This window comes from Centruroides sculpturatus, unplaced genomic scaffold (assembly GCF_000671375.1).
Source record: "Centruroides sculpturatus isolate CEXI.00-Female unplaced genomic scaffold, Cexi_2.0 scaffold558, whole genome shotgun sequence".
Classification (NCBI taxonomy): Eukaryota; Metazoa; Arthropoda; class Arachnida; order Scorpiones; family Buthidae; genus Centruroides; species Centruroides sculpturatus.
Window position 1 is genome coordinate 272,518 of NW_019384839.1, and position 14,707 is coordinate 287,224.

Below are 14,707 nucleotides of genomic sequence, written 5' to 3' on the forward strand. Positions count from 1 at the left end.
TTTAATGTCAATTTAGAAAGTACACAAATCTTTCAGTAATGAAATCATGAAATTAAGACTAAAATCCATTGCTCTAATGCTATATATTAAATTGCATTTAATATATTTTTATATCAAAATAATCACATTTTTAATCAAATTATTAAAATCCATTAAACAATTCATATATTTAAAATTTTTATATTAAAGAAATGACCCCTTGTAATTTGTAAAATCTAAGATTTTGGAATACAAAAATGAAAAAACAAAATTAATTTATTGCTTTTATTAGAATGAAATTACATCAAATAGTCATGATTGCCTAGAGCCAGTTAAGATTGATGATTTATGCTAATTTTTCTATCAAATGTTAATGGAAAAAAATAATTCCATCATTCAACTAAAATTGAATAGCAGAAATGACATTCAAAACCTTCAGTTAATAAATTTTTAACTTAGGATTTGGAGTAATTTTCTTTATCTGTTTCTATAAAATCGATAAAAATACGAATTTAAATAATTATCCTAAGTACTTAAATTTCCGAAATCCTATTAAAGCTAAATCATTTTTGACAACAGATGGCAGCAGTATGATCACACCATGTCGAATTTCCATTCCTGGTTAGTGCTTTATTAAGGTCGTCAACAATAAAAATGACTTCATTATTTTAAAATATAATACAAATTCATGTATTAAAAAAAAACTTAATTTATCAAGCATTTTTAATGGAATAAATATATAATTGTTTTTCTGGTTTAATAGTTAAAAAACTTCTTGCAGTCTTTTTTTTTAAACTTATTTTTTTTTATCTCCTGAACATTAATTTATCAAGATCAAATTTACTTGAAAATTTAATCATTAAGAATATAAATTTTCTAAATTATCCAGCAAATATATGGTAATTTTGATATAAGAACTTTTAGTTAATGAAATAAGCAAAAAATTTATATCTATATATAAAATTTTGATGATTTTATTAGCTTAAAAGTTGAGTATATTTTTAAGTTTATTTACTTTGAATTCAATATTTTTTTATTATTTTATTCATATATATTTATATATAAAAAGTAAATTAAAAACTTTTTAATATATTCCGTAAAAAGTTTTGACGTTAGAATTTGAAAAATAATATACATATTTTGGAAATATTGTGAAAGAAAGTAGCATATGCCAAATGAAGTTATTTAGAAACGAGTACCTGTAGGCTACTCTCGAGTTTGAATTGGAAATCATAAAAAAAGTTGCTAGATAAGAAATTTTATTGAGAAAAATTCTTTGTAGATATAATGCTTGAATTATTTACAATGTGTGAGCGCTGTCTAATTTATGTGAAAGAAACTTCTAGATGCAACAGTCTGCGTTGTTGTGACATCTTTATACAGGAAAATAACTCAAAAAGGAAGCAATTATTTTTAAAAGATTTGCAATTCGAATAGCAACACGAGCTTTCTTATTTATATCGGTTTACAAAGTGTCGGTTTGATTTGCAACTTTCTAGGCTATCGGTACCCGATAACAATACAAAATTACCTGGCGATTGAGCCAGTTGATTAGTAGTCACAGCGCAACAGTAGCAGACACCTTTTCAACTCTGACGGGGAGGAGAAAGAAAGAAGAAAAAAGCAGAGAGGAAAAAAAATCAAAGCAGAGTCCTTTCATTAGTCTATAGAGACGGTCGCCGAACAGAATAACCTTTCATTTGGCTTCACACTCGGTGGCGACTCTGTGACGCTATCCGATGTCTGCACTCCTCCTCTCGCCAGAGTACCACCCCTTCTAGGAGTCCGCCCTCAACTCATTTTCCCCTTAATCACGGTGCTGGCTTGTGTCGATGCTGACCGACCGTGACCTCACACGACATGTTCCCACGCTTTGTCCGCTGTCCAGCTTCACAATGGTTAGCGGCACCTCCTCTGTCCTCACCTGTAATCTCGCACCGATGGTTAGGGGCGGGCCCTACCGAGAGTTTTTCTGATGGAAGAATGGCGATAAATGATCCCAGGTGTGTCTGTGTGTAAGATTTACGGTCGCCAAAACTTCCGGAGTTGTGAGGGAGTTTTTCCGATGCGACCGGTTAAAGAAATGGCGTTTCGTATTTACAACATGAACATTTTAATGGAACTTGCTACAAATAAATGATCACAACCTGCAGACATCAATAACAATTAGTATATACATGTATACAGTAAAGACTGTACAAATACGTATATATATATTTATAAATTGTATATAACCTTGAAAAACTAGATCTCGAACAACATATAAGCTAAGCTTTTTAAAACTAAGTAGTTGATAATCTCTTTGACTGATAACTCTTCAGCGTTATTTACAATCATATCGAATTTAGTTTTCTTCTCGTACATTTCCGTTTCAACTCGCGATACTTTCCTTCTTGCAAGGGCCGTTTCTCCTTTCTAGTTGTTTTGGTAAACTCACTGTCGTCTTCTGTGGTGTCATCCTCCACCTGACTACTGTCACTGCTGTCGTCACCCACTTTAGAGTTCGTTTTCTTGATATCCGATGCCTTTCTCGCTTCCTGTTTCTTCTCTTCTTGTAGCTTTTCCGACAGTCCTAATAATAATGGGATTATAATGGGAACGGGGATAGGTAAAGGGATGAGGATTGGATAAGGAACGGCTACCGTTACCGGAGGCAAAAGTGATGCGGGTGGAGTAGGATATGATGGATGATGAAGAGGAGGATGAGGGCTTGTTCCGGGTGGAAAGGGAGGTAAAGGACCGTGTGGCAGTGGGATTGGTGGTCCTCCGAACCTGGAATGCTGCAATCGAAGATAAGCATCTAACTGTTGTTGCGCAAGAAAACTGGGATATGGTGGAAGAAATGACGGTCTCTGATAGTCACTGGGTGCACACGGGGACTGTCTTCTATGAGGCGATATCCCTACAGCGGGAGTAGCTGGAGTCTGTCGATTTTCCACATTCCCGTCTTTACTTTGTCGACTTCCGGTTTGTCGATTAACTCGTTTACCCTTTTCTCTTTCCTTCCTGGTATTCTGCTTAGTATTAACGACATCTACTTCATCCTGAGCGGATGTTTCCTCAACATCGTCTTCGTTGGTCTTGGCACCATTCTTACAGTCTTTCAGCCAAAGTTCTGGCGTTATGAGATTCATAGAACCACTCGGTGTCACTTTACAGGCAGCGTCTTGAAGATGCGGATGTAACTGTAGATGTGCCTGGGTTTCTTTACAGAAAATATTCATCTTATACTGGTTGAGGCACTTATCGCTGCAGAACTGCAACTGTTGTTCACCATCCTGAAAATCTACATAATTGACAGTATGACGAACGTGTTTGCACCAGTCGCAAACTTTATTCTTCTTAAACGACGCTCTTCTGCATTGGGTGAAGCACAGTTCACTACAGAAGGCCTTACTTCCATTCGTTGTTTTTAAAGTAAATAGTTTCATTCCAACTTTTTGGCACCAGGCACAAACGACACAACCGGGGGGAAGATTCGGAGATTCTGTAAAGAAAACCCAAAAGTGAATTCAAGCTGTCGAGATTCTATAACTGTTATAATCTTACGGGCAGCCCGAAACCATTCGTACCCTTTTAAAATAATTATTGTATGTAATTGGCCGTGGCTGAATAAATAGGACCGTTTCTGCGATGACAATTTAACCTGTCGTTTAAAAGTTAGTCCCTACAATTTTCCACTATCCACGATCCGAAGCACCGTTTCAAGTCACGACCAAACATCCCCACCGACTAATCACTATAAATTACAGGACGAACTATGGGCGGGACAGTCCGAGTTAATATATAGCTTGGAATCAACCCATGTTTGGGATATACAGCAGACAGTTCATTACAACTGGTGTTTTCAGCCAATTGTCATTGCATCCACTCTCTTATTTTCTGTGATTTATCTATTTAGTTCGAGTGTCATTGAAGCAGAAGGCAGTTACGATTGGCGCATGGTGGGGAATGCGTAAACACTTCTCTAATGATTGATCTTGGCCTCCAACCACCTGTGGATGAATCTCCGTGCGAATTTGTTGTAACTTTGGACTCCATAACAAAGCTTTTTGTTTCATACGAACTGATGTTTTATTAATAAAACAGAGTAAAAATATTCGGAAAAAATTATGAATTAGCATAAAGTATTTATTTTGGAAATCTTAATTATTTTCAAAAAATCGGTTATTTATATTTTTTAAAAATTCTCGCATTTTAATTTATAAATCTGCATAATGAAAACTTAGCAATCATTTCAGTTTAAATTACAAAATGCTCAAATTAAATTACATTTTAATGTTTCATTCTGTGTAAGATTGTATATATTTGTTTAATAGTGTGCAGTTTTTAAGATTTATGTTACGTTGCAAAATACGGGTTGGTTGGTTGGTTCGTTCATTTTTCGAAAGCGCCACGCATAAAATCGATTCAAAAAGAGATGGGAGGGAAGATAGTGCAGATAATGCTAAATTTTTAATATTATAAATTCATTAACATCGTTAAAATGGGGAATGAGTTTGAAAAAGAAAGAAACTTCCTCGCGAGATACGAATGATGAGTTGACAGTAGGCTAAATCTTTTAAGGGTTCAAGGTAAGGAAGGACGTACCCTGTAGGGCCGTGCCCAAAGGGGAGGTTAGTTTTCAGAAACTCTGATTTATTTGTCGATTTTCGTAACCGTCAAACGCCCAGACATGAAGTCACGCTAAAAAAAGATGATGAAAATGATTCACCTGGAGGTTTTGGAAGATTTGCCAAAGCGGACACCAGTTTCTGATGTTGAATAACAACCGGATCATTAGCCAAAGACGATCCTGTAATAATGAAAAGAATACGAATTAGAAAATGATATTCTGCACGTAATACTCGACAAACGGACAATTGGATTCGAACATTAAAAGATCGGGAGTCAAAGAAAAGGTCAAACAGAATCGGAATATTAAAGATACATCTGATCGAATGCAGCAAAAGAAAAAAAAGGGTTAGTGTATAATTGCTGCGTAGAAGATGGTGTGGAATCTGAATAAGAAGGAGGAGGGTGAAGGAGGCGTGTCGGCATGAGGTTTGGAACATCACGATTTTCGGTCTGACCGGGACAGCTATAAATCGTGGCAGACGTCAGCCGCGGGCAACACCACCACCGCCAACCAGATCCACTACTTTATAATTACATTAATTTTAGAGTTCGTCTTTGGATAAGGCAATACTGACAAAAAATCCTCTAATCATCCGATCGGTCTTTGCCCGAGTGTGACAAATTCAATTCTGACACTACGATAGATACACAATAATCTAACTTACTTTCTGATCTCCCTTGTCCACTTTCGGATTTGGGGCTGTCGACGCTAACGGGGCCGTTGGAAGACGACTTTCCAGTCGAAGGATGGAGAGTGTCGCGACTAGTATCTTCGGAACCACTTCCATCGGGTGTGGAAACAGACGTGACGGGTGACGTCACCGTAGCGAAATGTTGTAAATTCAAACCTTGAGTATCCTTGCTATCCACTTTTCCATATCCGTACCATCCGAGTAACTCGTTCATAGTGGTCTCGGCGTAATCCTGAAAAGTATTTTATTGATTAATTCTACCACGACAATAAATGATTGATTAACTCGAAACTCTTAAGCTACGGTAGCACACCTGCTCCGGATGAGTAAGGGAGAACAGACGAAATGGGACGTTCTACACTTGATTTATACCAACCCGGCAGTGCTTATCAATGGAAGAAGAGATAATACTGGAGTCTTACCCCATCAAGATCTTCATAAATTCTCACCGTGGGAGGAGTGGACTTAACTCTTTCCGAACACGACGTTTGCACTTATCCATCAAGTTAGCAATGATTCGTAATAGACTAGATTAACGTTGGCCATCTGCTTCTCTTTGATTCTATTATCGTCAATAATTAAAAAGATAACAAGTTTAAATCATAACTTGCGTATCTGTCAGAACAAAAATGATTAAGTCGGCACCTCTCGGGCCAACTATATTTATTTTAACAAACTATCCTCTTCAGTTAAAAAAATAATAATAAAAACTTTCAATTAGTACGGTCGAACGTGAAACCCGACAGATTCACGGACATTTAAGCGATAAAAATCGACTATTTCGGTTTATCGGATTTTGAAGTGTCGAATAGACGACCCGTCCAGATTCAACACATTGTAGAAGTCGTAAAAAAGAACACAAACTCACAGAAAATAGTTGTTATATATGATTTTTATAGGCCGATTCGCAAATAAAACTGTTTTACTCCAGGGTAGTTGACCGTGTTATATCGGTAATTTCGGCTTTAAACAATCAATAAAATATTGATATCTCGAACAAAAGCATTTTACTTATTTGCCAAATAATCTTTTTTAAATGTAAAACCAATACAAAATCGATATTTAACATTTTCCAGTAAAAAAAAATCTCGAATGCTAGAGGATATTAATTTTCAGAACGATCAATTAAGAATTAACTAAATTAATTAGACAACTATTCAATCTGTCACGTCAAGAATTTTATATTTAACACGCTAAACTGTAAAACATCGGAAATTTTTTTTTTTTTTTTTTATAATAAACACTTGGAAATCAATTCCGTACAACTTCCTCCGCACTGACCGAAACAGTCGATTTAAATGGAATTGCTTTCCACTCTGATAATCAAATTCCCAATAAAATCAATTAAACGGAATTGTCTTCATTAGACACGAGCGTTTGGTGTGTAACATGGCAGAAAATTGACTCTTTAATGCCGTTTTCTCATAACGAGTTTTAAAATTTACAAATTCGATGGATTTTCTAGCGGAATTCGCAAGTGCCGCGACTGAATCGCAATCGTTAAATAGACAAATCAATGGTTTGCTGGAAGCAGAGGTAAATTTGAATTAACATTAAGAGAAGGCCAATAAAAAAAGTCCGACAAAGTAGGCCATCGGACGAATCGATAGTAAACGACAAGTCTTCTTCGTATCATCGATTAGTTATGTAAAATCGAAGGAAACACGTGTTTCCGACATCGTGATCTGAACACGGTCTTACAATTCAGACAATTTCGTGCAATATACTAAAGCTTACACCGTAAAATATAGCGCGGAAGCTTTATGGTAATAGCCGCAAAAACTTATTTTCCTTTCAAAAATTTTTTTAAATTTCGAATTTCAGGTTTCTTCTTTTGGGGTGGCTGTATATTTACGAACACCTGCTCGAAGTATACAGTAATTATACAGAAGGGATTTTCGCAGCTGAATAGAAGTCTGCTTTGGAGAATGGCCAATAATCTGAAAGAAATGCAAAAACTGAGCGATCTATTGTACTGTAGCTAAATGAGTATTAGGGAACCGATTTGACTAGACAGAAACACTAAAAATTAAGAATTTAAGACAGATTTGGAATTTATAATTAGAAGCTGGGCAAAAATTAGCCGTTTCGTCTTTACCACAGTAGAATTAACTCCCGAAATTTTAAATGGGATATTGCAGCCATCCTTAGAGACTGCTAAAAAAAATTATTTACACTTTCGAATTAATTAAAAACTAATTACTCAACTCTTAGGCCTATAGAATAAAACAACTTAGAGCTGACTTAAACTTCGTTTAATACGGTGACGTGCGCGATACGATGAAAGATTTAAGTGAAAATAAGATAGGATATCAACAGTAATGTAAAATAATAGAAGCATCTTAAAATATTTACCGCAAATAGAATTTCTTCTTTTCCAAAATCATTAGTGAATGAACAACCATACATTAACCACAGCAAGAATTGATTTTCGTCAAAATTCTCATTGTCACGTTGATGAAAGTAATATCTGACGTGGAGAAACGAACCGCTCAATTTAATGTCACTCAATCACATATCAGTTTCCCAAATTAAAAAAAAGTGGAACGGCATTTAGGGGGAGAAAAAAATGAAGGAAAATGTCGGCGAAAACTGGCATCATCGACTCATCCTTCATAATAAATACCAAGAAGACAGACGAATTAGTGAATTCAATAGCAAGAATTCAAGAATAAAAAAAAAAGGTATCTAAATTAAATAGATTTAAAAATGATTATTGTACTAAAAAATTTTAAGTTTTATAAATTTTGCGTTATACGTAGAATTTTCTATAAACAAGTTTTTATAATTATTTAAATATACCGGTTGTATTTCTTTTTAGCCTAATCAAAGAATTTTAAAAATTTATATTGTTGGATATAATGAATAACAATTTATTCTTGATTTTATAAACAAAAATGCGTTTCGATATGATAATAGGGAATTTATATTACAATAATTCATGTAAAAATTATTAACCGAATTTATAAAATCTTGCCTCTTATTCTTTTCTTTTTTGGGTTTTTATTTTATAATACAGACATGACGAGGGCGAGAGAATTTGCAAAATATATAAACTACCATGTTGTAAAATTGAATTTGAATATATTGGATTAATTTATTAACATGTAAATACATTTTAATTATGATATTAGAGGGTTTATGACGCTAAAGCAAACAATACGATCGCACAATAGGTCCACTAATTTACACAAATTGAAACAATTCCTTATCACAAATTGGAATATCGAAGGAAAAAAACCAAGGTGATACTATAAAATACCTTTTACAGTTGGCCTTTCAAACGTGAAATCAATATTTGAATCTTTAAAATTCGATGTTTGAGAATCGGCTAGAGTGAATCAATAGAGTTGTTTCTTTCGCTCAATATTTGAACAGAGTTCTGTTACTGTGCTCTATTATTAAATCAGACATCGACAATTATTGACTTATATTTTATTTAAGCACTCATTTAGATAAATTTTAACAAAAAAGAAAAACAAACTGGATATGTTTCTAATAGAGAAAAATATGATAAATGCACCCTAAGTGAAAAGGCATAGCAAACAGTCTATAATTTAATCTTGAGAACTATCTTGTTTACAATATCCAAGCATCTGAAACAATTTAAACAAATAATTTAAGGAGTGTTTATATTGTTTCGCATTGAATGTCATAAACAAGTCCTCTACTTTAATAAATATGCAACAGGCAGAGGTAAATACTCCAGGAAAACATTTTTAAAACTCTCCCATAATTTTTCTTAAATGCCATATTTACATGGAAAACAGACAGTTTACAGTCTATAAAACACGATTCTGAATTTAAAATAATGTATAGAAAGAATCATTTTTTAGGATAAATAGATGAATTAGCCTACAACGAATCATTTAACAACGAAAAATTTAATTAGCCAAACAATATCTGAAATGAATAGAAATGTAAGAAGTAAAGCTTAAAATACACCTTTTAGACTTCCTAATCAAATTCGTCTTCTTTAATTACAATTAAAATCGAAACAATCCTCATTTAAAACCTAATGTTCCCTCAATTTAACATTAAACAGATTATTTTCTTCTATTAGCAAATTAAACTGTAGTGGTGGACATGACAATGGCTGTAAAATCTAGAGTTAATTTATTTAGCGCCGGTTACAGTTAACAGGTGAAATTTAATAATATAAAACAAGAGATATTTGATTTACTTTCGATTCTATTTAAGCATTTTCGATTGGAAAGATTACAGATGAAGATGATTTTCTAATTATAATGCTTTTGTAATTTGCTTTTATTCCACCATTCTGTATTTATCTCAAACTTAACTTTGGAGAACAAACGAAATATCGATTTACTTTTCATAAATTACAGTAATAATTAAAATACATCCTGTGATTCAGATTTTAAAGCATATCTATATCCTAGAATCTTAACAATAATCTCCTAAATACTAATAATACTAAATATATAATTTTTTAAAAAATATGACTACTAATGATCCAATTAAAATAACTTATTTAATATCGAGAAAAAATGTTTTCTTGGACTATAATTTTAAGCAACTTAGTTATTTTTGTCAGAAATAAAACACCAGTACTCCTGTTTAAATTTAAACTAATCTAAGAAATTCTATCTACCAGCTGTATCAGATAATAACTGAACTATATTAGGCTTCATTTTCTAGATCTACCGAGTTTACATAACACTTCTGAAGCAAATTTATTCCAAAATGTCTAAACAAGTTATATAATTAAATAATTAAAGGTGCCTTTCTTAGGTTCGACTACAAAAAACACGACGTCAAAATAGCAGCGGTTTAATTCCTACTGTTTACAGATCAGTAAAAGTAAAATATAGGCTACTAAATTGAAATCGTTCCTGGGTACTCACGTGTTTTAGGCAATCAATTAAGAGGAAACTTATCTTCAACCGAGAGCAGTTTATCGTCTAAACTCCAAGTAGAATGTTTCTTCTGAACGGTATTTAATTGTGTTGTAGACTCGAAACGAAATTACTATCAGGAGATCAATTAGCAGACTCTACCAGTGGTATTTTCAGTTCGACATATTCCTTTGCTCACTATTACTTCCATATCTCTTCTTAAAGTAATCATTTTGAAAAAATAAAATAACAGATAAAAGGAAGCGTTTGATCAGTTTGTTATGCAGCCGGCTTCTACGTTTTTCAATGAATTCGGAAATTAAACTTAGTTGAGGAAATGCAGCAATTTCACAACGTATGGAAGGCAGATGTGAAAAATTTGTGTTTATTATATTCTCAAACATTCGAACATTGCACAAACTCATTTCCGCTCGACCTCGCAGCGATTTGTTTATATATCTTCGTCTTTCGACACTTAGACCGGCGTAACATCTACTATCGGGCTTCTACACCTAATTCTCTCCCTATTCGACTTGTGTTGTTCTTATCAATAATTCTTGCAAAAGTTATTTAAGAAATTAACACGAGAAAGAAATCGGAGAAATGGGAAATGTGATTTTTGTATCCATTATCTCGATCCATAATGAAACAGGAAGAAACGGATATTTATTCGACAAAGTTTTACATTTTCTTTTTTTTTCCGTCCAGTGATGTTTCAACAACGAACTGAGAGATTAGATGACGATGAAAGAGAATGCAGGCATACCATCTAATGTCAGCCAACTCGAAAGAAAGAGAGGCTCACCTTACATCCATCTACTATTTCAGTGCCTTTTCAGCACTACTACCTTTTCCCATTTCTTCAAACGGAGCCACGAGCCAAATGAGAACCCTACTATTGGTCCTAGATGGTATAGGATTTCAAATTATGGTACAAATACAAAAGTCTTCCAAATGACCTGAAACTTTTCGGAGAATAACAAATTGCAGCACCGTCGAGTCTCACATTTTATCTAGAGACTTCAACTATAATTGCAGAAATAAAGTGGAAATGTATATGTGGAGAAAATTAATGAGGGGTGTCGAGTTCGGACGAAGGATCGGGTAACGTCTCCCCGGCAAGCGGTCGCTAGGGAAGGATAAAGTGACGACTAACCGGTCTACGATTCCATTACACCTTAATGGAGAGTGTGTACATGTACCTTACAGTCCCCAACTTCTGTTTACCTTCTAGTCCCTCAAAAACTTGTATGTCATTTACATATCTGCTCATTTACAATGTAAATCTCTACTACCTTTATATATATATATATATTATTCCCTAGCTGTTTTGATGGACATACCTTTATTATTACGTTGCTGTCGGTGAAGCGTCGATAAATCTTTTATTACTTTATTTTCGATTTTAAATAAATTAAAAACGGATAAAATATGCACTTTATCAAAGAATGCATATTATAAAAGCATTCTCGCCATTAGCGAGTGTGGAGTTAGTCTTCTACTTCAAGGAAGAAAACTTAACAGGACATCTAAAAATAGTTTTGATACTTTACACCGACGGTTGTAAGATATCGGCGCGTCGAAGCAGTTTCTAATTCTGCCCACAGTTTATCTAAGTATACACCTAAATAAGTACATATATGCCGTCAAACCTGTGATTTTGGAGTTTCAGGCTACGCTGTAGTGTGGGACGAAAGGGAAGGTGGCGGGGGATTGGATAGAGAGAGACTACCATGTGCATTCAATAGCGTGTTAGTTTGGTAACAAGATCCGAGAGCTATCGGTTTCAAACTGGGTATATCTACTGTATATGTATATATATATAGGAAGAAAAAAAGACAGACTATCACCCTGTTATCTACATGGAGTTCTGGGAAAGAACAGGAAAAACCCTTGACGATGCCAGATGTGAAAAAGGAGAATTTTCGTAGCGATCTGTTTGTTGTCTTCCGATGTGGACACTCCGGATGACGTCTTATTTTTTGAAAAAGCAATTAGGTCGAATACAGCAAAACGGCTGCACTTGATGCGATGTGTAACGAATGGCACCTTTGGATCGTTTAATGCTCACCAATGTCACCTCTTATGCTAATCGAAGGTCGACTATTTGCTCGCTTAAGTCGCATTTTGCATAATGGGCGAATTTACGGTCGGGGAATGGAAATGATTTCGAGACAGTTGTCTTTGATAGTGGCGAGATATACTCGGTCCATTAATATTTATGACCATAAATATGAATACGGACTGGACGGAACACACCGCTTTCGGTTATTGATAGGCTAATCGATTTATGGAGTAATTCGGAAGTAATATACCTGACTAATTGAATTCAAAGGTGGGAGAAAAATTACACTGTTGAGAAAAGTTGTTTATCGAATTTCCTAAACGACTCCGCGACGGTGATGATGGATGAAACTTCATTGGGAGATGATGATGTATGAGAGACGATTAAATTTCTGTATAGTAATTGTTTGAAATGTCGCGAAGAGCTACATTTCATAATGGAAAACAACCTGATCAGCTAAAAATTCTGCCAAAGGTAGGAATAAATGAAAAAAGAGAGAGAGAGAGAATCTCATTCCCTTTCCCGTCCATAGTTTAGTCTTACACCGGAAATACAGAAACTTCTCAAGTTACATCAGAGACTGGACATTGATCGCCCGCCTTAACGTAGTACAGGAGCAACCTTCATGCATTGGAAAAGTAACATTTCTTCCCAATCACCTGCGTATACGTAGCTTAAGTTCAGTTATATAATTCCGCCGAACTAAAAACCACTTGTTTAATATTTCAAATAAAAATTTTCTGTACGTATGCCACAAGTGGTACCGTACTTTCGTCTAGAATGCAAATTACCATTAAAAAACTGTACGAAAACGCGAAATTTTACTCCTTTCTTTAGAGTATTTTCGAGATGTCGGTATTAAAAATATTTAGAAAACTTTGATCTCGGGGATGAGGAGGAAAAAAATGCAATTTAATCTTAAATGAAAATCGCAATCAAAGCAAAAGTGATAATTTTTAAAAGCTACAAACTGCACTTAAAAATCGAGTGACGAGGAAAAAAATTTTCAAATCTGTAAGAGATTGGTGCTGGCACTAGCAAACTTTTTATTGTATCTTCTGAGATGTTTCCAACGTGGTAAATAAAGACGAAGTAATTAAGAAAGTGGGTGGATGGGTAAATTATTATTCATTACTGTTTTCTGGCAAGAATTCTGATGAGAAGAGGGTGGGGAATATGCACGCGTTCATTCTCTGCCTGTCCGCAGGTGAATGAATATGTTAAATATACTGCCGGTCTTGACCTTTATACAGTTATTCAAGCCATGTTTGAATTTTGGAGGATGTTGACGACCGCTTCATTATATTACAGTTTGATAAAATAATCATCTTCATTAATCAAGCCGCATCCGACCCGACAGAAAAATTAATTTTTTTTATTTTTTTATCACTCGGAAAGCTATTTTAAAATTTATAAAATCGGAATTATAAACTAATCAAAATTGAATTTTTCACGTAAGAAAATAAAACAAAGAATTTTAATTTTTATCGAATTATGTTTAAATAGCATTTTGAAAATTTTATTAAAAATTTTCCAATTAATTTTAGACGTAACTGAGCTATAATTAAAATTAATTGAATTTAATTTAATTTAATTAACAAAAATTATAATTTAAAAATAAATTTTCTTCAATTTAATTCTATATTTTAATTTAGCAATAACATTGTAATTTTCTTTACTTAAAAAGGATTTCTTTTTTCAAATTAATTTATAATTTCACTTCTATTCATCTATACAAAAATCTAATTCGCTCGATAATTGATACGAGCAACACAAATTCGATACAATTATTTTAACAGAATTCTGGCACCGGGTCAACGAGGCATTCAAACATAAAGAACAAACCAGGAATAAAATAAAAAAAAAAAATTCAACTCGTGTGATAAAAACAAATCCTCTTTTTTTTTTTTTTGTCCCACACTCTCTACCACGTGGAGAGTGTGACGTCATAGCACGACATCACGCGTCACGTGCGCCAGGAGGAAAACAGAGGAAAATAGAAGAAAAATTATTGTTGACAAGTAGAGAATAGGTAAACGTTTCATAACGCTATTGTACGTGGAAATTAACGCGATTAATTAATGCGACTTACTTTAATATCATCTTCCGGTTCTTGTTTGACTCGAACACTTTCGAAATCATTAACAGGATCGGAACATCGACGTCTGCTCGGCGGCGTTTCGCCTCCGCTCATGGCAAAGACTTCAACCCGGTCCTTTCAATCGTCATCGAACGTTATATTTGTAACGAGCGAACTTCCATTCGTCTGTTTTGTTTCGTATAACGATCGTTTAACTTCACTCGCATCGTCCTTCATCTTCGCCAGTCGACACCATGCACAAGCAGACGACTACTACAAGTCGATCAACTGGAAGGAAGAAGTGCGCCATCGAGATTAAGCTTTCCTATTGGTCCGTCTAGCGCCGTCACGTGACCGATATTTTAATTAAATTTTTAAAATTTTTATTTTATTTTAAAAATTATTTTAAATAAATTTA

General features: G+C 34.2%; 1 protein-coding gene across 4 annotated transcripts; it reads right to left on the minus strand.

Moving 5' to 3' along the window:
• Positions 1 to 1,317: 1,317 nt before the first annotated feature.
• On the minus strand, positions 1,318 to 14,639 carry LOC111630264 (sine oculis-binding protein homolog). 4 transcript variants are annotated; one of them, XM_023374344.1, is made up of 5 exons: positions 14,302 to 14,639; positions 5,711 to 5,850; positions 5,262 to 5,520; positions 4,694 to 4,774; positions 1,318 to 3,466 (listed from the first exon to the last, which is right to left on the minus strand). In XM_023374344.1, exons 3-5 carry the CDS (start codon positions 5,500 to 5,502, stop codon positions 2,313 to 2,315), a joined length of 1,476 nt encoding a protein of 491 aa, XP_023230112.1. In that variant the 5' UTR covers positions 5,503 to 5,520; positions 5,711 to 5,850; positions 14,302 to 14,639; the 3' UTR covers positions 1,318 to 2,312. The 4 variants fall into 4 exon arrangements, with proteins under 4 accessions (XP_023230112.1, XP_023230113.1, XP_023230114.1 ...); XM_023374345.1 differs by lacking the exon at positions 14,302 to 14,639 and adding an exon at positions 10,154 to 13,643; XM_023374346.1 differs by lacking the exon at positions 14,302 to 14,639 and adding an exon at positions 7,644 to 7,981.
• Between the last annotated feature and the right edge of the window lie 68 nt (positions 14,640 to 14,707).

What these genes read in the sequence shown, in the direction of transcription:
- LOC111630264 (XM_023374343.1), bottom strand. Translation starts at nt 14,403, where the DNA reads ATGAGCGGAGGCGAAACGCCGCCGAGCAGACGTCGATGTTCCGATCCT. An exon ending in AACCGGAAGATGATATTAAA is followed by an intron (nt 5,521 to 14,301) that starts GTAAGTCGCATT and finishes AATACTTTTCAG; the next exon opens with GATTACGCCGAGACCACTAT. An exon ending in AAATCTTCCAAAACCTCCAG is followed by an intron (nt 3,467 to 4,693) that starts GTGAATCATTTT and finishes TTTTCTTTACAG; the next exon opens with AATCTCCGAATCTTCCCCCC.